Source organism: Hyaena hyaena, unplaced genomic scaffold (genome assembly GCF_003009895.1).
Source record: "Hyaena hyaena isolate Hyena2069 unplaced genomic scaffold, ASM300989v1 scaffold_28, whole genome shotgun sequence".
NCBI classification, from domain to species: domain Eukaryota; kingdom Metazoa; phylum Chordata; class Mammalia; order Carnivora; family Hyaenidae; genus Hyaena; species Hyaena hyaena.
The window spans coordinates 5,952,061-5,975,425 of record NW_024080660.1 but is presented as its reverse complement, the minus strand read 5'-3'; the positions used below and the strand labels follow the sequence as shown (position 1 = coordinate 5,975,425).

Genomic DNA, 23,365 nt, shown 5'->3' with positions numbered 1-23,365 from the left:
GGCCGACACTGGGTGCCCCGGCTGGCCTGCAGAGGCACAATCCTGCCCCTTGTGGGTGGGCGTGCCTCTCCGGCAGGCCCATTACTCATGTGTCTCCAACCTCACATACCAAGGCCTAAAGCACCAACAAAAAAAGGCACTGTAGCCTTCCAGGCTGGAGGCGTGTGGCTGGGGTATTTGGGGAGAGGCGAGTGGAGCAAGGGAGGGCAGGCAGGTCAGTTCGCAAGTTCAGGTAGACGACGCAGGTGATGCAGGTAGCGAGTGAGGCATCAGATGGCGTCCTCCCTGTGCCCAGTGAGGCCGCAGACAAGGCCTGGCCCCAGTGTACCTTTCCTATGTGGTCTGTTTCATGCCACTTTAGACTGTGGGGTGCTGTATCCTAAAGTGTATTTGTATGCTTCCTGTCCTGTGCACATGTGTATATATGGTATACACAAACTTCATAGGGTTGAGCCACTTTTAACAATGCATGCTTCAGCCTTAGCTGGTATTAATTGACCCTCTGCTAGAATTATATCCCAGAATGCTCCCTCGGTTCTCTTATGCCCCACCCCCTGGCTTTTACTATATTATTTACATTTCCAATGTTTATAACATTGACACTCTACTGTAGCCATAATCCCTACAGTTGTCTACAATTAATCCTACTTTTAAATTGATTCAGTCTGTTTGCAACAGTGAAACTATTTTTCATGCCTTATTTTAATGAATCCTTTTTTTAATGTTCATTTATTTATTTTAAGAGAGGGTGAGAGAGCATGCGCGAGCATGAGCAGGGGAGGGGTAGAGAGAGAGGGAGACAGAGAATCTCAAGCAGGCTCCACGCTGTCAGCACAGAGCCTGACGTGGGGCTCAAACCCATTAACTGTGAGATCATGACCGGAGCCAAAACCAAGAGTTGGTTGCTTAACCAACTGAGCCACCCAGGTGCCTCATTAATTAATCTTTTGGTTGATTGAAAATTTTGTGGTAGTATATTTCTATATGCACTATGTTTCCCAATAATGCTTTAACTACCGTAAAGAGACGCACCTCTATTTTATGAGTGGCACTGCAGCACTGTGGCCTCAGGCAGTAGTTTCTTAATGACAGTAGTGATGGAGGCAGAAGAGAACAGAGCAGAAAAGGAGATGTGGATGAAGGAAAAATAGAAGTGGGCGAGTCTGAGGCCCTCAGTGGTATATCACAGAGCATCTCCGAGAATCCTCCCCACCTTGGACAATACTAGTGAGAAGCAATACATTTGAGGGAAAGTCAAAGTAAATGATTTCAGGTGGGATCCCAGGGTCGGAAAGCCCAATCGATCTCATTGTTCGTGTGCAAGTGTCTGTAGTTTTGTCATCTGGATCCTGTGACACCATATCCAAAAAAGTTCAAGTTGTGTTTAGGTGATGGGCACACAGCCAGAAATGTAAAGGTGCAGCACAACTTTTCAACAGGGGCAATGAAAGCATGTGCACCAATCAGGACACATGTGCTCAGACAGACACAAAGTATTAACCCTTTTTATACAGTTATGCCCTGTTTTTCCACATAAATCTAGTTATTAGTCAGTTTTTCATGTGCACATGCATGCATTCATTCCACATGTGTTTTTTGAGAGCCTTCTAAAGTGGACCACTGTTCTAAAGGATAGCATGGCATATCCAAAGACTTTTCGTAATAGGAACAAGCAGATGAAATGTACATACATACACACACACACACACACCCAGGTATGTCCTATTTTGATTACCATCATGGAAAAAACTAAATCCTATTGCCAAAGCACCTTAAGAAAAGAGGAAAAAAAACATTTTTTAAACATTGCAGGCAGTTGGGCTTAAGGGAATGTTACAAATAGTAACAAGCCCATAGTATCCAAAGCCAGTGTGGTGCCGCCAGACGCCCTCTGGGCTTCAGGCCTGCTCAGGAGGGGCCTCAGCGTCCTCTAGGCATGTGTCACTTCGCTCTGGGTGTAAGAGAGACAAAGCAGGTGGGGTCTCCCAGCCCAGGACTGAGCTTCCTCCCCACCCATCCCAGGGGCCCCTGTGAAGACACAGAAGGCGTCTGGGTCGCTGATAAAGAAAAGACATGGTCTCTAGTAGTGAGGGGGGGATATGGACTGAGGAGCTTGAGGGTTTTTTGTTTTTTTCTTGTTTTGCTTCTGTTTGATTATTTTTAAAGCCGACACCATCTCTGAGAGGGGGCAAAGGGCGGTTGAGCCTCTTGCTAGCCTCGAGTATATTTTTGGGAGTGTCCCACAGACCCCCAAGGATAGGAACAACTAAATAAGTCTGCAAGAGGTTGTGCCTGGGCATCCGCGGACTACAGGGCAGCAAAGGAAGCTTAGACGGGTGTGAGGATATGAACGCACAGGCAAGTGTACGCACACAGGTGTGCCCGATCAGAGAGCCAGGCAGTCACAGAAGCCCAGGAGCAAACAGGTTTGGTCCTTTATGGGACAACCAGGCTTCTGCACCCAACTGGTTTTTCCACACCTGCTTTGATGTCACTTCCATACAAAATACTGATCACCAACCCACTGGGTGAAAGGAGACTTTTGGCAGTGAGAAGAAAAGTAAATAGATTACGTCCCAGGCGCTCTCTGCAGGGGACACACAAAGGCTTCTTTACAGCTGGATCCCCGTAGCCAGGACCACTAGAGATTTCTGGAAAGACCCAGGCCGTTTCCGCTGACCCCCACCCCCCATCAGCCTTTTAAAATGATAGATGACTTGCTCTTTGGCAACATGCTTGCTTAGCTCTAATGATGCCCAGTGGGCTAATCTAGCCTTGCTTGTTAATTTAGTGGTGTGGTAAATTCAATGATAGGAATTTTTCCAGAGAAAGTGTTTGAGTTTCATGCCTCTCCTCCACTTCTGCTCAGACAGCCTTCAAACCCTATCTCTTTCACGGCGATACAGGCAGCTAGCTCACCTGACCCAGGTGCAATGGAAGAGCAGTCCAGCTGGGGGCTTGCACAGATGACCCACTGGCAACAGTCAGTCAAAATCTTTCTGGGAGCAGTCAATAAGAGCAGCTTCCAAAGAGGGACCCGCATCATGTCGACTGGTTTACATCCGATGTCAGGTTTAACCTACATGACACCAGCTTGAGGTCAGAATTCTTTGCCCAGTTTACAATGGGGAAAAACAAGGCTCGGAGAGGTTCATCTGTATGAGGAAGGCCCCACTGCCAGGAATCCACGATCCAGACTCAACTCAGCTTGGCTCCACACTGGTTTTCCTAAATGTCACACTGCAGGCTGCTGACGGATTTCTGCAAGTCAGCTCTTCTAGAAAGCTGCGGTCCACTGTCTACCACTCCCATCATCTTTGAGCACCCTGTCTCCCCTCTTCCTATCCATTAAGTCCAAATGCTAACACAAGTTCAGCGAGCACATTGTAGCCACAGTAAGGCATTTGCTCTGACCTTAATGCTGCCACTCCAAGCCTGATTGATTTTCTTCAATCTATATAACTCCTTGGGCTGAATAGCAAAGGAGCAAGGGAAAGATCTGTTGAGTAATTCTTGCATGAAGGAGGATGAACAGGAAGACACCAGTGAGGGTTTAAATTGAGGAACTCAGCATCCAGCTGTCTTCTCAGGGAGGGGCGAGGTACATATTAGGCCACTAATGAGGATAAATTATGCAGGCTGGCTAAGAGTATTTGTCTCCAAATGGGGATTAGGTCTAGCTGAATTACAATTCCCACTTCTCCAGAGGTAAAACCTCAATCAGGAAAAAATCAAATTCCCCAGAGTCAAGAACATCTTGTCTTTTAAACTCTGCTTCCCAAATCTGAGCCCAGAGATGACTGCTCAGTTTAGTTCCATCTCTAAAACTCAGTGCTGTGACCCACTGTATGGCCCTCCAGTTCCTGAACGTGTATGAGAACAGTGGGGAGACAAATGGGGCAGGGAGCCCCAAGGAAAGCTTCTGTGCTTCGAAGATCCAGCCGTCAGAGGGAAGCAGCAAATGGTCTGGAAGATGAGGAGAATGTAGGGCTCTGCACCCCACCCCCCAATAAGGGGTCTTACTTCCCCGAGCCATCACATCTGTGAAATGACATAATCCCCTTCCCACTCCCACTGCACAGGGATCTGGAGGGAATTCATAACATTAAAAATAAACAAACATAAGTATTTTGGTTCTTTGGCAGAAGGTGCTGTAAGATTAGCATGACACAGTGGAAAGAACCATAAGCTGGAAGGCAGGTGCCCAGGCCCCCAGAGTTGGCCTCGGCTTCCTTTCTTTGAAAACAAGGAAGCAGATGGGGCACCTGGGTGGTTCAGCCAGCTGGGTGTCCGACTTCAGCCTGGGTCATGATCTCAAGGTTCGCTAGTTCAAGCCCCATATGGGGCTCGCTGCTGTGAGCACAGAGCCTGCTTCAGATTCTCTGCCTCTCCCCCATTTGTGCTCTTTCAAAAATAAATAAATCTTTAAAAAAAAGAAAGAAAGAACTAGGACAATCTAAGTTTCCATGAAAATTTGCTACTGTCTCTCCTTCTGATCTTCCATACTGTGCCGTTATCCTTCCCTAATCAAGGGCTATTTCCTCCCTAACTAGTACTAGGGCAAGAAACTGGGGTGCAGCCACTGCCCGAGGCTGTGTTCCTGTCCCCTGTGTCCTGGCCAGTAGACCCCAGCCCCCAAAGCCTGCATGTTGGGGCCCCAAAAGCACCTCCCCTAACCATGCAGGTGAGAAACCCCTGCCTAGGAAACGTCACCGCTCCTGGGTCCTTGGGAGGCTGACTGCGGTGTGACAAGGTCTCACGTCCCTCAGGACGAAAACAGTGTGTCATCCAGGTGTCCATCTTCCAATCGCTCAGGGATCCAGATTAAGATGACTGCTTGGCCTTAATTCTCAGCCAAGGAAAAGCTGCTGGAACCCACAGCCAACGTGGGCCTCTGAAACGGGCTGCCCGTGTACTCAGATCTGCCATTCCACCTGAAGCTGGCATGGTGTCACAGCCCGAGCTGGGGCCCCCGGGGCATCAGCAGGGCCAAGCAGTGGTGCTGAGCTCAGTAGTCAATACTAAGCTGCGAGAAGGCTCCTGGCCTTCCGCCCTCATGAAAAAGGCCACTAGGCTGACGCCTCGGAACACAATAACCCCACCCCCCGAAGGCCCTAACCAGAGCACCTTGGACCTACCGCGAGCCAGCCGGGCCTCGTGACAGAACTTCTGCAGGGCCTGGAGCCTCTTTGATCCTGAACGGCTCTTGGGGAGCCTGCAGAAGAGGCGCTGGAGCCTCGCCATAACTGCGCCAAAGCAGGCAGAGGCCGCCTCCTCACCCCGGCCCTCGGTCATCCCGCTGCAGGAGATCAATGCCTTCTCTCCAGGCCAGCGGCAGGTATGGAGTGATGAGTGGAGAGTCACCTGCCCTGGGAGGACCCCGGGGCCCTCCTGTGACTGTGGCTTTGCTCCAATCAGCCCAGCAGGCTGCCCCTCCCAGAGGAAGTCACAGGCACCTGGGACGCGGGGCCCGGCTCCAGCATAGCCGGACTAACGCCTTCTCCTTCCTAGCTCAGGTCCTTTCCCTCCACCTCCCCCAATGGAAAACTTTCTATTCCTGGGGCTTTTAGCTTGATAAGATAAAAATGCCCCCACCAAGCAGGCTGCAGGAAAGAGCCTGCCTCGAGCTTCACCTCTCAGGAGTGCCTGGGAGCCTGAAAATCAATGTCTCCAAAGTTTCAACAGACAGCACAAGTGACCGGTTATCTCACACCATGTGCCTGGCCCAGGAGCTCGTTAATGGATTTCTTTGGGGATGGCAGATTAATAATGCTTTACCAGCTATATAGGCTCCTGAGGGACGGCAGGGCTAATTCACATCCTCCCATGCTAAGCTCGGGGTGGGGCAAGAGCGAAGGCTTTCAGCTGACGGGGGCCTTGTGGAGGCAGAGGGTCAGACCACTTATCTGAGACCAGATACCTGAGCAGAGGAGGTGACCAGCGAAAGAAGGCAGAAAGCGACAGGAGGAAAAGAATAGAGCTGTCATAAATAGGACAGGAATGTTCTCTTGCCCTAAAACAGCACTCACAGGGGATCATCCCCTCAACACTAACTCCAGAAGCAACCAGATCCCAGTGGGGAAGTTCCCAGAGGCCCTGTCACTAAGGCCAAGACAGGCAGCTGGCACTGGACAGGCAGCAAAGCCTTCCAGGAAAGCCACCAGAGAGGGGTGCCTGCTCCTGGGGTGCCTGGAGATTCCAGAACTCATCTGCCAACCACCAGTGGGGGCCAGTTTCAGATGAAGGACGGACACGTGTCCTGTACTGTGAAGGACTCGGGCGTGCTCGGAAATGAAGATGCATTCACACCTCTGGGCTCTGGTCACCTGGTATTCGGTCCAGGAAGTCAACATCCATGTGTTCAGGTGTGAGCTCTATTCCTAATGCAGTTGCCAACCTGGATCCACTCCTCTGTGCTATAGTTTGGGTACCCTAGCCCAAGGCCATGTCTTCAGGCCCACTTGGAGAAGAAAATGTTGGTAGAACTAATCTTTCACACAGGCCCTCCATCAGCTGCTTTCCTCCTAGGAAATCTGGCTAGAAGGTCCTCATGTTAGATTCGCCCTCACTTTTTTTTTTTTTTTTTTTTGAGAGAGAGATAGAGACAGCATGAGCAGGGGAGGGTCAGAGAGAGAGGGAGATACAGACTCCTAAGACACACTCCAGGCTCTGAGCTAGCTGTCAGCACAGAGCCCGACGCGGGGCTCCAACCCACGAACCGTGAGATCATGACCTGAGCTAAAGTCAGACGCTTAACAGACTGAGCCACCCAGGTGCCCCTGATTCCCCCTCACTATTGAGGGCCTCAGTACTTGGTGCAGTAACAATAAAAACTTGTTTGTAAGCTTGACAATGAAAGCACATTGTTTACAAGTCATTCATTTAAGACAGAAATGCCCTAAAAATGGCACCCTTTCTTGGCCCAGACATTGGTTCTTTCTCCTTCATCCTTTCTCAGGGAGATGGGGCTGCCAGTGGCCTTATTTTGTGGCCCCCAGTTTATCCAGCAACTTCTGCACAGAAGAGGGTCACAAGTGAGTCCGGGTCCTTAAACGACACTTGAGGCCACCAAGCAAGGGGGTCCGGAACTCCCGGCCGGGTGAGCCCAGGCTGGGGGCAGGGGAGGCATTCCCCGTTCCAGCTCTCAGGGAAGGAAACACGTGTGCTAGAGGACTTCTAGTATGAGTCACAGGTAAGGGGGAAAACCCCGCCTGAATGTCCCCTTTGGGCTCAAGGATATACTGATCTCACTTCTCCTTTCTCCTCATCACAGAGCTGTTCTTTGACAGGTTAAGCCACTGGTAAAGGCAGCAGGAGAGAAGTGGCAGGCACTGGGGAAGGGGCTTTGGGAGGCTTTAGAATCTTCACTCCTGACCCTTTGAAAACTGGATAGAAAGAAAACTGTAGGGGTGTTTTAGAAGGAGCACTATCTAGGGTCAGGGGGACACCTGATGACCTCTCATAGCCCCCAACATCTAAGCACAGACCAGATGACCTGCGTGCTGAGGAGGGAGTCCAGCCCAGGCCCAACACAATCTGAAGAAATAGACTTCACTACTTCAAGTGCCGGGGCTACAATACATTCTCACCTTGAAGTACCCTATTCATAGAAAGGTAACACCAGATTGCATCTGAAAATATACATCACCAGAAGAGACGTTTACATACCGTACATTCAATCCTTTCTCTCAAAGCTCAAGTTACAGCTGGAATCTGTTGTTCTGTTGAATAGTAAGGCATCTCTGAGGGTTTTTGTTTTCTTTTAAATCCTTTCCTCAGTTGCAGAAAGGACATAATTGTTTCAACAGAAACCACAAAACTTCCAGCTTCCATTCAACTCGAATGGAAAAACCAGCTTCCTCCAAGTCAGCAAGGAAAGTAAGCAACGATACCCAAAACGTAAGACCGATCTGGAGAAACAGAGTCAGAGATGGGGTGAGAGCGAGAGGGTGGGGGTTCCCCAGATTTGCTCGTCCTCCTGTGGCCACACTGCTGCCTGGGATAGAACCAGAGGTCTCAGAGGCAAACCTCAGTTCGTATCACAGCTGCTGCGCAACCTTTCTTCATCCTAGCCGTCGCTTCTGAGACTCAGCCTAATTTCCCTGTGGTTCCTGGGCAGCCCTGTGTCATGAACTCTGACCCTGGGTCACGGCAAGGAGGAGGCATGGAACAGGGAGAGACCATCTACCTGCTTTTCCATGCCAAGTCCAAACACCGACGGGGGGGGGGGGGGGGGGGGGGGGGGGGGCCGGGGAGAGACCCTTGTTGCTTTCATCTTGGGACTTAGAAAAACTTCACCTTTTGTTCGAAGAGCTCACGATTTACACATGCTGAAGCTCTACTTAGAAATCAAACTCTGGAAACAGGCTTGAGTGCAGCCAACTCTCAGTTATCCAGGCGCTGCCTGACTGTCCAGCTGGCACATGGCTCACCCACACCTTGGCTCACCCGCTTTTCTTTCTCTGCACTGCTTTTTCTGGGCATTTCAGCATCACTAACAGAAGCAAGGCAGATGAATGAGGACGCTCAACTAACTTGCGTGTTCAGGGACGTTAGCGCATCAGCAAAATGCTGTGTTGGACTCCTGGTGCTGATTTTGCTACTGCCGACTGATTCTCACACAGGTCCTTTGCCTCCCGAAGGCTGTGCCAGCTCACCTGTGAGAGGACCTCGGTTCCACCAGCCCTGCCTGCCTCACAAGCCTGCGCACAAGACATGGCTTCAGATTCGGCCAGCCCATCTCCGAGAGAAAAGTTTCCTCTGCCCCCACACTTCTTGTTATTCTCTTCCCATTCCACCCAAATATTCCCATCCCCCCAGGCTCATAGCAATTTGTGTCTATACAAATTGTACCAATCTGGATCTATAGCAAACACAATGATAATTCTTTCCCAGAGCCAGTATCCAGTAAAAACAAAACATAAAAGGATTAAAAAAAAAATCAACAAAAGAAAAAAAAAAAACACACACAGAAAGATTAAAAAAAACCCATATAGGCAAAGAATACCATCCTTCTTTTAGGGCTGACTCTTAGGTGTGATTTCTTTTTTTCTAAGTTTTTAAAAATGTTTTATATATTTTTGGGGCACCTGGGTGGCTCAGTCAGTTAAGCATCTGACTTCGGCTCAGGTCATGATCTCACGGTTTGTGGGTTCGAGCCCCGTGTCGGGCTCTGTGCTGACAGCCAGTTCGGAGACTGGACCCTGTCTTCAGATTCTGTGTCTCTCTCTCTCTCTGACCCCCCCTTGCTCATGCTGTCTCTTCCTCTCTCCCAAAAATAAACAAAAAACATTAAAAATTTTAAAAAATGTTTTCTTTATTTTTGAGAGAGAGCAGGAGCAGGAGAGGGGCAGAGAGGAGGGGGACAGAGTATCAGAAGTAGGCTCTATGCTGACAGCAGCAAGCCTGACACGGGGCTTGAACTCACAGACTGTGAGATCATGACCTGAACCAAAGTTGGACGCTCAACCGACTGAACTACCCAGGTGGTGTGATTTCTTAAAGGTCCACGTAAGCCATGTTTTCATTTTTCTAGCAGCACTAGCCAATAGCCACCGCAGATATCTGGGTAAGATCTGCCCTGCCCTGGAAATGTTTGTTCAAGAACAAGGAGGGGGAGCAGAAGGTGGGGTGCAGGCCCTCCACTGCAGAGTAAACATGACCCAGCCCCGCCGTGGTCACAGGTGAGTGACATACCCTGCTCCCTGCCTTCCAGTGACACACAGGAATGAGCAGACTGGACTTTCCAAAACCACCCTTCTTACAAACCCTCAGTACAATGTAAGCAGGAACTTTTCTCCCCGATGCCTTTAATGGAGCCAAAGCAGGAGGCGAGAGTAGGAAAATCCTGAAGAAAATCAGGGAGTGCTACAGAAACCAGGGTTTGTCCCCCAGGAGCCTGCACACATGTCTACCTTGCCAGGAGGGACCCCTGCTGGTCCTCTTCTTTCCCTTCCCAAAAGGGCAAAATGAGAACCTAGTGTCACCGCATTTTCTGTGGGTGCATCTCTCAAGAACTCTCTCGATGCCGGGAACCACAGGCAGGCTAGAACAGCCCCCTCATGAACTTGGTGGCCACTTTGGCCACCATGCAGAGCTACTGGGGTGCACCAGGCTCTGCCCCTGACCCCTCAGCATGGTGTGTGGGTGCCTCAGAGAACACCCAAGCATCACCTCCCCAGGTCTGAGTCAAGATAGTCTTGACCTTGGGGCGGGGCTCTCCGAGACTGATGTTATTCCACTTAAACCAGGGCCCCCAGGGAAGAGAGCCCGCTGCCTTGACTGACATCATCACCTTGGCCTCCTTGCTCTTTCCCCAAAGTCTAGAAGCTGGCTCAGCTCCCCTCCCAACCCCGAGATCCTGCCCTAAACATGTGGACAGACACTTGCCAAATCCCTCGGAAAAAGACTGCAAGTGACGACATGCCCAGCCGTCTCCCGGGTCAGGGCTGGCCTCCCAGCGCCAGCGCCCCTGGCAGGGAGCCGGAACCAGGCCGGGGCAGTGGGTGGCTTGGGGCATGGACAGCACTTGGCCACTGGCATGACAGGTCTGCCAGTGAGAGGGAAGGCTGGCTGCTGACAGAAGCTCGGCCTGGGGTGGGGGTTAGGGAGACATTCCATCTGCATGCTCTGCACACCCACAGCTTCTCACCTGCCCAAGAATATTCACCTTGTCATCTGAGGAATGTGGACAGGAAGAGCCTCTAATAAGGCCAGAGGTGTATTTACAGCTTCCTCACCAGCTTTAATAGTATCCCGGACTGAGCAAGAATGGCTAGCTGCTCCTTCCTGGGGAAACTGAGGAATGGGGTGGACTCAGAGAAGGCTCCATTGAAGAGCCAAAGGGGGCTGCTTCTGACACGGAAATGCTGGGCACGGCCAAAGGAGGGAAATGATCTGAGGTCATTCAAGGCCAGTCAGGTTCACCCTACCTGAGAGGTTCTCACCTTGTCCTGGCCCCAGCCAGGCAGACTGCGGACACCTCCCGGCAGCATCCCGGCACGCTGACCTCAGGAAGCCACTCTGGGGATGAAGTGGGAGCAAGCATGAATACCCCATGGCTCCTTCACCGAACGGTCACGACTGGCTTGTGAAGAATCCTTCCTGTGCCCAGAGGTGGGCTGGGCCTGGCCTGAGCCTCCAGCCTCTGTTCTCACACATTCTCCCCGCCCATGAGCCAGCTCCCTGTGGCCAGAGTCACTTCACCAGCCAGGCAGGGCCCTGGGGGCCGGGCTGGGGGCTGTCTTTTCCCTTTTCACTCAGGGCCTAGCTACCAGGCTTGCACAGTCTGAGTGACTGATCAACTTGGGCAGAAGAGAGAGGATCCTGGACCAAACCCTCAGCACTGAGGGGAGATGTCAATTCACTTCCACCTAATAACTCCTCAGGATCAGCGGGCGAACACACACGTTCATTACCAAGTATAATTAGGCTGGCAGACAAGTGGCATTAATCATTTTTGACTGTACCTGGGATCCAAGCCCCCTTTCCTCCATAATCAGGAATTTTCATGCTCTGATGAAGAGGGGGGACAATTAAGCCCACATTAATCCTTTCAATTTCATCTTTTGAGAAGACAGGAAACAGGGAGGAGAGGAAACAGGATACAGCTTGGGGACCTCAGAAGCCTCCCTCAAAGCATTCCAGGTCTGTTCTCTGTACACACACACACACACACACACACACACACCCCACTAGGACTTTTCCCAAAGAGAAGACCCCAGTTAGAGCCAGCAGTGGGAGGAATCAGAAGTGGGGGGTTTACTCTCTTCAACAACTCAGCGTCCAGTTCCCTGACCTCCACAGCCAAACGTGAGCCTGAATCAATGAAGATACTTCAAGCCACACACTCCAGTGCTGCTGCGTGTGCCAGACAAATAAAATGCTTTCCAAGTGCCCAAGATTTTCTAGATCTGCTACAGGAAAACTCAGGGTCAATGTCCCAGTAACCTCTTCTACAAAGAACTCATGACAAGAGAGGATTCCACACGATCCAGTGCCTGTCATGTGGGTGGTTCTAGTCTTTAGAGAGAGGAGGGTTGAGCCCAGCCATTAATGAAGTGAGAAGACAGAGCTGGAGGGCTGGACAGGGAGCCCTGTGAGACCTCAGTCTCACTCACCCCAGAAGGTCCCCTGCCCCTGAGGTCTCATGGCAAATGCTTCCTATTCACCTCATCATTAAATGTCTATCACAGATGCGGGGCAGGACAATGCCCCCCTTTCAACCCTGTAATTCCAATCACTTAACAATTCATAGCTCTGAAAGATGTCGTCTCCAGGGAAGACTCTAGGCGCTCTCTAGCCTCATGCAAGGTATGACCAAGCATCCCTTCTTGAATGCAGAGCTGGTTTTGGGTTTCCCCATTTTAGACTTAGACTTTCCCTAGTCCAGGATGGCTTCCATATCCACAAAATGAGATGAAAGGTGAAAGGTCAACTCTCTGTGCCTTCTACAGAAGACAGGGTCCATGACCTCTAAAGGACATTATCTGATACCAAGGCCAAAGGGCAGCCAGTGAGTTTCTCGCGTTGTTTGCCATTGACCTTGCCCTCCAGGAATGTTGGAAATGGAGTCTCACCACTGCCCCCGTCCGCACCCAAAAACATACACATGCGTTCACGTAATCTCTCTCTCTCTCTCTTCCCATCCCCACTGGATCTTCTCCCCTATCTAACAAACATGGTTTCTTTAATCCTGGAAATTAATATTAGCTCTGAGCCTCTCTGTTGGCAATTAACCAGCATTAACCAGAGTCAGTTATAGACAAGGACGTGGAAGTAGGGGTAAACTTAAGCTAGAGGGGCTTTCACAAACAGACAGGCAGACGGCTTTCTAAAAGTCTCCCTTAGGGGCGCCTGGGTGGCTCAGTCAGTTAAGTGTCCAATTTCACCTCAGGTCAAGATCTTGTGGTCTGTGAGTTCAAGCCCTGCGTCAGACTCTGTGCTGACAGCTCAGAGACTGGAGCCTGCTTTGGATCTGTTTCTGCCTCTCTCTCTGCCCCTCCCCTGCTCGCTCTTTCTTTCTCTCTCTCTCTCAAAAATAAACATTAAATTTTTTTTTAAGTCTCCCTCATTAAAAGGCCATTTTGTCAACACCCACTGTCAGCCTCCTACCCAGACAGATGTTATTTGCATACCAGAATCACACAGAGATTAAGTGGCAGAGTAAGGATTCAAACTCAGTTCTTCTGGTTTCAGTCTGTCCTCTGAATCATCGCATAGTACTGCCTTTGTAAAGCCGTATTTCTGAACCTCGCTTTTCAAAACAAAGATAAAACAAACCAACCCCATCATGGAATTAGATCTTCAACTTCAAGAAAGATGCTCAGTGAGTCTGGTTGGCTGTGTCTTCACCTGCCAGCGCTCATTTGCACATCAGAACATTTCTCAACTGTTCCCATCAAGCCACAGGTCCACAACCAGTTAAATATTAATAATGACAAACAGAGGCTCCACTCATTAGCCCCTTGATTCCAGCTCTGCTCCCTCTCTGGTGCTCAGACACCCCTGATTGATACAGTTCCCAAATGTCTTAATACAAAGTAGAATCCCAATAAAGCAGATTTCCTAGGATGCCAGCATAACTTAATCCATGACAGTGAGAATACTGCTTCTTTCTGCGTTTATAGAATTGGTGGACACAATAAGGTACCCCAGGACCCGTGAGCAGGCTAAAGCTGCCAGCACATCCAAGGGCAAGTTGCATTTGATTCTCCTGGAAAACCAGGGACATTTACCAAGTGACAGCAGCCCTCCACCCACAACACACCCCTCTATAAATTTTGCTCTTTCCATTTGTATTAGCACCTAAATTGTGAGTTCTGGTGGTAGACGGAGCAACATCGACTTTCCCCTCCAATCCTTCCCTTCCACTTGACCTGGCTTAGAATATGAGCTTTCTTTCCCTAAAGCCAGCTGCAGTAGGAGGCACAGGGCACAGCCTCTGCTGGGAACTGCAGAGAGAGGTGAGGTAGGGTTTTCCTGACGTGGACGTGGTAGCTGCCTGTCCAGTGCTGCAGTGGGATGGGAGACAGGGGCTGCTCTCATGGGGAAGGGCCTCTGCTGAGATGCAAACCACAACCGATTTCCAGAGATGCTTGCTAGGGGTTGTGCCATTTTCTGTGCTGTGTACTTCAGATGTGTAAACTATCTCTATAAACGCACAAGCACATGGATATGGACGTCCTCCACCAAACATGGCAACTGCAAATATGGGGGTGGGGAGAGGACACCCCTTAAAGAGATACACACACCTAACAGTAGGAAGAGAAAAATAATATCCTCCCCCAAGAAGACTGCGAATTTGCTCAGAAAGTCTACACACTGGGTGTCCAGGGCTCCAAAGGCAGGCATTGAGAAAGAGTGTGGCTCAGAAGGAGGCTGGAGGGACCTGAGAGGTCAGAGGAGGAAAGTACTGGCTAGGGAGTTGGGGAATTTTAGAGCCTGATGACTGATGCAGTAAGGAAGAGGAGGGGGGGGGAGGGGTAGGCAGTAGCAAGACACCATCAAACATTAGGGCAGAGTCCAAAGGTTTGAAGGGCCAGAGGTGAAAGGTGAGAAGAGCCACAGGTCCAGGGTGACCTCAAGCTCACTTCAACCTCACAGTCCATTTCCATCCAAAGCCTAACCAGGTCTCTTTCCTGACCCAGCAGTGCGCCCTGAAGGAGAGGTATACCATAAGCGGACATGTACCATGGGCCTGCACCACAGGCGACAAACCAGCCATTTCTCCATTAACCCTAATAAGCACAGGTCAGATGACCATCTCAATACCGGTTTCACAAACCTCTGTCAAGAACCTGCAGCAAAAACAAGAGGGTGCGTGACATGCAACGGAATGACCTTGCCGGCGTGGCCTTCGTCCGCAACCTGTGTGTGTGTGTGTGTGTGTGTGTGTGTGTGTGTGTGTGTACCTGGTAAGGGACGAAGTATGCACCTGTCAGGGAAAGTGATATTTGTTAAATACCGCATCATCATACCTGGGCAGTAGGCAGTCACTAAAGCATACCCGGCAGGTGATTAAGAAGCAGAGTCTCCCGGGCGCGTCTCCCTTAGCTGAAGTGGAGAAGGGCAATGGCCCCGCGTCTCCTGCCCCAGCCCCCTCGCAGCTCCCTGCCCGCGGACTGCGGTCTTCCCGCGCGCTCCTCCCCTGCCATGCCCTCACACTTACTAGCGCAGCGCAGTGCCTGCCGCAGCACCTCTCGTCCGCACAGGTCACACCAGCCCCGGCCGCTCCGCAGTGCCAGTTCAGCGAAGCGGTGCCCCTCGCCACGCTCCACCGGGACGCGGGGATCCTGCGGCTGCTCGAAGATGCTCCGCACGTCGCGGGGCCGGGGCGCTCCAGGCCGCCGCCGCAGTCTCTGCTGCAGACCAGGCCGGAGAGGGCGAGCGGGTCGAGAGGCCCGAGGTTGGGGCTCCAGGTCCCCCCGGGCAGCCCTCCGGGCGCCGCGTCCCTCGTGCGCCCCGGGCGCAGTGGAGAGGGGCGCGGGGGCGCAGCGGCGAGAGGAGCGGCCGGGGGGCGGCGGCTGCGGCGGCTCGTGGCCGCTCAGACTCTGCAGGTAGCGTGGCGGTTCTGGCTCCAGGAGCAGCGGGTAGGGACGCTGCCCTATGGCCGGGGACGCCATGGCCATGCCGGGGCAACGGCGGCGGTTCGCGGCGGTGGCGCTGCTCCCGAGTCAGCCTCGAGAGAAGGGCGGCCTCAAGCGAGCGCGCCTTTAAAGGGGCCGCAGCGCGGGGCGGGGCGGAGGCGGAGAGACTCGCGCGAGGCAGGAAGGACGCTCCAGGGATCCGCTGACCCGCCGAGCGGCTGGGGGCGCTGGAGCGAGCGTGGATTTAGGCGCGTCTTCGGGAAGCGGACGGGACCGCTGGGGCAGCTGAAGAGACGTTGCTGGGTGGGCCATCGGCCTTCAGTCCTGCCTCCTTTCCTCTCCCATCACTGCCCCCCCTAAACCAGATACTCCCCACACCCGCACCCCAACTCGCCCAGGTGAGGGAGCAAGCGGCCAGAAAGGGCTTAGGAACTAGCTGGGGGTCGGTCTGTGGATAGGTCCCGGGGCCCGTGTCCGACCGCCACCCTCCGGCTTCTCCCGCCCCCGGGAGGGCGTGCGCCTCGTCTCCTTCCTCGCCGCCGCTCCCCGCCCCCACGCCGGCCACCCTGCTTCGCGGGGGTTGGGAAGGCCCCGCCGGCGCCCGCGCTCCCGCAGCGGCTCGGAGTCCAGTGACGCCGAGGCACGCGCCGCTGGGGACGCTTCCGATGCTGACCGCGGGAAGCCGCCTCCGCGGCGGCCAAGGCTGTCCGCGTGCGACTTTCACTCTGGCTGGATTTCCCCTCTGTCGGCGGCCCTGCCTGGGAGGATATTCCTTTCCCGGAAGACTGGGGGGTTATGATCCTGCCCCGGATCGCCACGGCTTGGGAGAGCTTACCTTCCTACGAAAAAACCTTTCTCCCCCACAGCTGCTCTAGAAACTCCTGTGGAAACACCAGCCCCCCCACCCCACCCCTACTCTGTATTAGTGATGGACAGCCCACTTGTGGCACCCAAAGACTCCTTTCACGCTGGCGCCAGACCTCCTTCATAACCCCCTCTGTCCCTTCCATTTGAATGCTCTGATTTCACCGTCTTGAAAGTCTTAATACTTTTTGAACAAAGGGCCCAGCATTTTCTTTTCATGCTAGGTCCCGCAAATTACGCATCCTGTCCTGATCATCTTTCGTGAGCCAGAAACGGGACTGTCGGATCTTTGAACCCGCCGGCTGCACGACCCTGGGCCTTCTCCAGCCTCTATACTTTTGTCTTTTTTTTTTTTTTTTAAACCTATGAATTAGTGTGGGAGTGGGGAGATAGGTAAATGCTTTCGTGATCCACCGCTCTGATGCAGTGACCACCGTGTGACCTTTTAACACCTGGGGTTCAGTTTGGTTGATTTAACGGAGGTCACCAGCAACCAAGTTTGCAAACCGTCTAAAATTATTCCTAGACACCTGAGAGACTCTAGACCTGTTCTTCCCAGGCCAGAGATGGGACTCCCCCTAGTGTCTGGTAGGGGAATCTTTACTTTTGCTTTTAGTTTCCCCTTGGAGGTTAATTTTAGGTAATTCCTAAAATTTCAGGAGTCTAGAGCGGCCAGGGAATTCCCAGTCTGCCTTGACCCGTGGCTTTTTCCCTCATGGGGGTGGAAATCAGAGAGTGTCTGATTGGAGTGGAGGACATGTTCTGGGTCCCTGGGTCTCAGCAGAGACTGGAGCTTCTCACCTCGAGGTGGTTTCCTGGCAGATGGGAGGAATGACCAACAGTAGCCAAAAGTGTTCCCCAAAGCAGAAGGAGTTGAGAAGAGAGAGTGTTCACCATCTGCTCCCCTCCCCCGCCTCTCTCCTCCTCTATCCGAACCTTGCTTTCTCTACCATCAGTGGTTTTCAAACTTTGGCGTGCATCACGATTGCTTGGAGGGCTTGTTAAATCACAGATTACTGGGCTCCACCCCCAGAGTTTCTGAGTCAGTGTAAGTTTAGGACTGAGGTCTGAGGTTCTGCATTATTTAATATTATTTATTTTTTTAGAGAGAGTGTTGGGGGGGGGAAGGGCAGAGAGAGAGAGAGAGAGAAAGGGAGAGAGAGAATCCCAAGCAGGCTCCACACTCTCAGTGCAGAGCCCAATGCGGGGCTCCAACTGTGAAATCATGACCCGAACTTAAACCAAGAGTTGGACACTCAACCAACAGAGTCCCCGAGATTTTGCATTTTTAACAAATTCCCAGCTGGTGCTGCTGCCACGTCCAAGGACTCCACTACTCTAGATCTAAGGTGCTGATAAGGTGGGCTTCTCTGTTCTTTTCCCCACAGGACAGATGAACTTCAGTGAACACAGCTGAGAAAAACTCCACGGTGGGGGGGGGGGGGCTATCCCTGAATGCTTTTTGCTGAATATTCACAAATAAAAGTACAATTTGCCTTTTTGGTCTCTTACTTCCCCTTCTCCCATTTTTTCTGCAAATAGTTTCCTCAGGGTTGTTGCAGAAACCTGTATTGCGTATAAATACCTGCTTATATCCACCCCTTGTTATCCATCCATCTCCACAGGCTGAGATTTGTTGGAGGAGATCACTCTCTCCCTGGGTGAGGTCCAGGGCGTGCACCCAGCTTGAGTTCTGGGTGACAGGTTGCTGTGGCAAGAGGAAGGGACCTGGTAATGAGGACATCACCTGGAAGGCCAGTTCTGAAATGCCACTTGTGAAATAATTGCCAACAATCACCAGCTCTGCCCTCCATCACACTCCCCACCCCCTTTCCAAGCATGGGATTCAGGCAGCCCAGCCCAGATCCCCTGGATAGAGAGGCTCCTGGGATGGGTGTTCTGAATAACCAGACATAAAGTCCTTCTCAGTTGCCTGAGCTGCGCAGAAAAATGATCTGGGTTTTCTTTCCTGCTATAGCTCTGATTTGGAAGAATGGTAGTGGCTGCTCTCAGCCCTGAATGGGGGAAGCAATTATGCAGGGTCAGAGCCCTTCATTTGGCTTCTGGGATGGGAACGGAGATGAAAATGGAGATAACGTAACCTCATGTAATCAACCCAAAAAGTTTATCAAGTTTATCTTAAGGTTCATCTCCCTGAGCCAACAAATGGAGGTTGGGAGAGGTAGCTGCCTCCCCCAAGCCCCAGCGGGAGGCTCCCTGCCCAGGACTTGCCTCCTTGATGCCATCTTGCCCAGCCCAGCCGTCCCACAACCCCCCCCCCCCCCCCCAGTCAGTCCTCCTTCCCCAGGGAGGAAGTACTAAATAAACTCCAGTCTCGTTGTAGGGTCAGGATGATGCCTGGCGTACTGTAGTAACTGATGCCTGAGGCTGAGAACTGTTTGGACTGGTCTTTGGTCACGCCGGCTACCAGGGTAAGACCACAGCCTCTGCCGAGACACCTCCCCTGGGAGTTTTTCCTATGTTAGCAGATCCTCTTCTTGTCTCGGATCCATTGACTTTTTTCTGTCTGTGACTCACCCCCAGAAGAGTAGGTGTGCTGTTTTTATTTTTGACCCAGGGGAAGGATCCTGGCTGTAGCTTGAGTGTGTGGTCAGTGTGTGAAGTCACTGCAGGCGGAGGTGGCCCGGTGTGTTTTGGTTCCCCCATTGGGTGAATTGCTTCAGGGCTGGCCTCCCAACCGCCTAGCGAGCTTCCTAGTAGGAAGGAAAGGGGAAGAACAAGATGGGTCCTGACTTTCTGAAGGGGAAGTTCTTGGTTTTGTTTGGTTTTGAGGCATTTGAAGGTGCTGAAATCCCCGAAGCATTGAGGGGACCTCCCAGTGATTCTGACAGTACAGCTGTTTGCCCAGGCTCACTGGACCAGTCAGGACAGGTTAGGTTATGCTGCAGTAATAAACGTCCAGCAAATCTCAGTGCCTTTAAACCAGAAACTTCTTTCTCACTCATATTACATGCCCTTTGCTGGTTAGCATGGAGAGTCTGTACTTCAGAGCCACACGGGGACCCAAGCTGATAGCTCAGCTACCACATCTGATGCTGCCAGTCACCATGCCAGAGGGAAACTGAGAGAGCCTGGAGGCTCCTACATATCCAGACCATCGTACACAGTGGGAGCAGGAAGTGCAATCCCATCAGGCGCTGAGAACGGGGAAGGGGGCACCTGGGTGGCTGGGTGTCGAGTCTTGATTTTGACTCAGGTCATGATCCCAGCATTGTGGGATCAAGCTCAGTGCTGAGCATGACTCTTTCCCCTTCTCCCCTACTTGTGCTCTCCTCCTCTCTCTAAAATTTTTTTAAAAAAATATTTTTTTAATGAAATGAACTCAGTTGTCAGCTCCCAACCAGTACCTAATCCAGAACCCATCTCTTAAGACCCTTTAAGCCATGATGCCTGCACCCAGAGATGGGAGACAAAGAATTAGCTGGCCCAGGGAGAATAGAAGGCGCCCAGTGGCCTGCTGGACTGGAGAGAAGTGGCAGTGGTGTTGGGGACTCTATTTAAGACTCATGAACATCCTCCAAAGTTGATGGTCGCTGGGGTGGATTTCTTGCCCCCATGGCTAAGACTTCAGGAGGATGGGCTTTCTTTGTGTCACCAGCCCCCAGTGCTCCCACAGGGATCATCTGGGTCCTTGACCTTATTGGGACAAGAGGGCAAACCAGGCTCAGAATGTGAGCAAGGATCTGAGGGTGCCTGGAAAGGTGTCACCCTGTGGGGTGGGTGGTGGGTGGGGTTTGTTTGCCAACAGTTCAGTGGCGCCTCCTTGGTCTGCATCTCAATTATGGGATTTTTCCATCCCGAGTCTCTCTGCCAGGCTTATGATAAGACTGGTTTGTGTGTGTTTCTTCTTTCCTTGTTGGAAAAACTCAGATATTCCAGGCAGATCTGTCCGCAGCTTCTCCCCCTCAGCCAGAGGGGAGGCTCCAAGCCACAGCCATTTATGTTCCAGCATGAAGCCAGCTCTGGGCCCATTGCTGTGGCAGGAAGCCAGGGCCGGGGATTGTGACAGACCAGCACAAGCACAGTGGCTTGGATGGTCTTCCCGGCTCTTCCTGCTCCCTCCCCAGCCCACCACGCATGGGCACACATGCACGCAGGCCCAGGCGCGCACGTACACACACACACACACACACACACACACACACACACACACACACACACCTGTCTCTTCTGGGTCTTTGTCCTCTCTTTTCTGTCCTCTCTCCCCCCTCCTACTCCATTACCCTTTCTCTGTCCATCTCTTTATCACCCCCTTCCTCTCTATCTTGCCTCCACTCTCTCTAGTCCTGTCTCTTGTCTCCCCCACACACCCCCTGTCTCTCTACGGAGGGTGGGAGGGTGCTGGGAGAGGGCCCAGCTGCTTGAAGTGACTGCTGTCACTCAGAGCTTCCAAGGGAAATACTCTGAAACTACTTCCGGTCATCCTGGCCCATTCCTTACCACGTCCCCTTGGCATCACTTGGCTAAGGATTCTCTGTGAGATGAAGGGAAAAGAAGCCAGGAATTCCACCTTTTACAAAATCATGGAAGCAGCCTACAAGTGGCCCCCAAATGACTAATTGTAGCAATCTTCTGAGGCTCCCCTGCTGAAGTAAGATAGCCCCGTGAAGGCAAACTGTGGGTGCAGTAGAAGAGTGGTCACGTCCCTGTGGAGATCTGTCCTGTCCCCTAGCCTGGCCTCCCTGACCTCAGCTGTCAGGGTGGGGGTGGCTCTGAGTCAGGTGTATACTGCCTACTGCCCAGTGGCCTGTGCTGGGCTGTTCACATGCCCTCTGCAAGACGTTCACAAACTCTGCCTCAGTGCTCTCAAACTTTAGCTTAGGAATCACCAGGAAAGGGGCGCCTGGGTGCCTCAGTTTGTTGAGCATCCGACTTCAGCTCAGGTCATGATCTCATGATCCATGAGTATGAGCCCTGCATCAGATTCTGTGTCTCCCTCTCGCTCTGTCCCTCCTCTGCTCATGCTCTGCCTCTCTCTCTCGAAAATAAATAAAAGTATGTTTTAATAAATTAAAAAAAGAAAATAGAATCACCAGGTAAGCTCATCAACAATGCAGGTTCCTGGGCCACACCCTTACTGATTGGAATCACGTGGCGGGATCCCAGAGTCTGCGTTTTGAACCAGGACACCGGCCTATAATGAGGAAATTGAGTAGATTCTGAGACACAGAGACTATACGCCTGCAGCCCTGGGCACAGGAAGGGGCGCCAGGCCCTCGGAGCGGGCTGCACGAAGCACCTGGGGAGCCCAGATGTGCCCCCACATCCTCCTAGTAAGCCCCACTTTTAGCCTAGCCTGTTTCAAGAGAATGCTTGCCATAAATCTGAATGCCATGTGAATTCTTTCCAGATATTTGTTACCGAACTGAGCCGTTGACTGAGCTTATATGAGACAAGAGGTTCTATTTCTTTTATTTTTTTAAGGTTACTTATTTATTTTGAGAGAGAGAGAGAGAGAGAGAGAGAGCACACACAAGTGGGGGAGGGGCAGAGAGAAGGAAAGAGAATCCCAAGCAGGCTCTGCACCATCAGGGCAGAGCCCAATGTGGGGCTCGAACACAAACTGTTCGATTACGATCTGAAGAGAGATCAAAAGTTGGACCTTTATTGACTAAGCCACCCAGGCGCCCCAAGAGCTTCTATTTTTTGACCCACACTGCACAGGAGTTTCATAGCCGAGGGAGGGGCAGGGGGTTTGCAGAGAATTAACATTGTGTTTCAGGCACTTTGCGGAAGTATCTGATCTATTCCTACCTGCAACTCTGAAAGATGTCATCACCACTTTACAAATGAGGAGACCGAGGCACAGGGTTTCAATACACCTTCCCCAAAGAGTCATATCTTTAAAATGCCAGTTGGACTTGGCTTTGAACCTATTTCTATGGTTCCCTGAGGTAAAGCTCAAGTTCCTGAGTGTGGCCTACAAGGGCCTCTTGGGTCTGGCTTCCCTCTTTCCTCAACACTGACTTCCCACGTCAACTTACTCTGCAGTGATACACATTCCCACAGTTCTTTCCATGCCGTGGCTGGTGCTGTCCCCACTGCCAGGGATGCCTGTCATGCCTTCTTTGGGAGGTAACTCCACTCACCTGCCAAGTCCACTGTCACCTGAGCCCTTCCCTGACCTAGCCACGGTCCCCTGTGATGACGGTGACATAATGCCATACTTGAGCTGTGCATTCCTACTCTCCTCATGACACTGAAATGCCTCCCCCATCAAGGTGAATGCCTCCAGGGGTAGGCAAGGCATTGTGGTCACCTGCGTGATTTTGGTACCTATAACAGGGCCTGGCACAGTGCGAGTGTTCGGTTCACGTCTGTGGAACTGCGTGGGCTCATTTTAAGTGTTATGTTAGGAATCACTACAGAGAATAGAAAGGGAAGTTTAAGAGGTCTTCAGACACCTGAGGATCTTACAAAGTTCTTCTGAACTTGGGCCTTGGTCCGGTTCCTCACACAGAGTCAGAAGCCCTGCCTTAAATCAGAAGTTTAAATGGGAGAAGGCATCCACACCCCAGCACAGGGACAGACTGAAGCCTCTGAGCATGCCCTCTGCTGGGGTTTGCTCATGAGATCATAGAGCCTGGATCATATCATGTCCCAAAGATCTGCACTTGGCTTTCAAGGATCCCCTGGCTCTTCTCCTGAGCTCCACCAAGCATATGTGATCCAGAGGCAGCCACAGCTGCCAGGGAAAACCCATTCTGGGACTTCCCTGCAAGGCCATTGATGAGCCAGAAGTGTCAGCCTGAACTTCACGCAGGCAGAGCAGACCAGGCATGGCCTGGGGCCCGGGGCAGGGGGGTGGAGGGGGTCAAGGCAGCAGCTGGTTCCAGGGGTCCCAGAATCTGAACCACTGGGTAGAGATGACCCCATGGACCTCCCTAAATGGC

The 23,365-nt window shown here is 51.9% G+C and overlaps 1 protein-coding gene across 1 annotated transcript in view; it reads right to left on the bottom strand.

Moving 5' to 3' along the window:
• Positions 1–15,629, bottom strand: part of RASSF5 (Ras association domain family member 5) — a 64,186-nt gene extending 48,557 nt beyond the window's left edge. The window contains exon 1 of the mRNA XM_039227593.1: positions 15,170–15,629. Within this exon, the coding sequence (XP_039083524.1) occupies positions 15,170–15,629 (460 nt within the window). The remainder of the gene's footprint in view (positions 1–15,169) is intronic.
• Between the last annotated feature and the right edge of the window lie 7,736 nt (positions 15,630–23,365).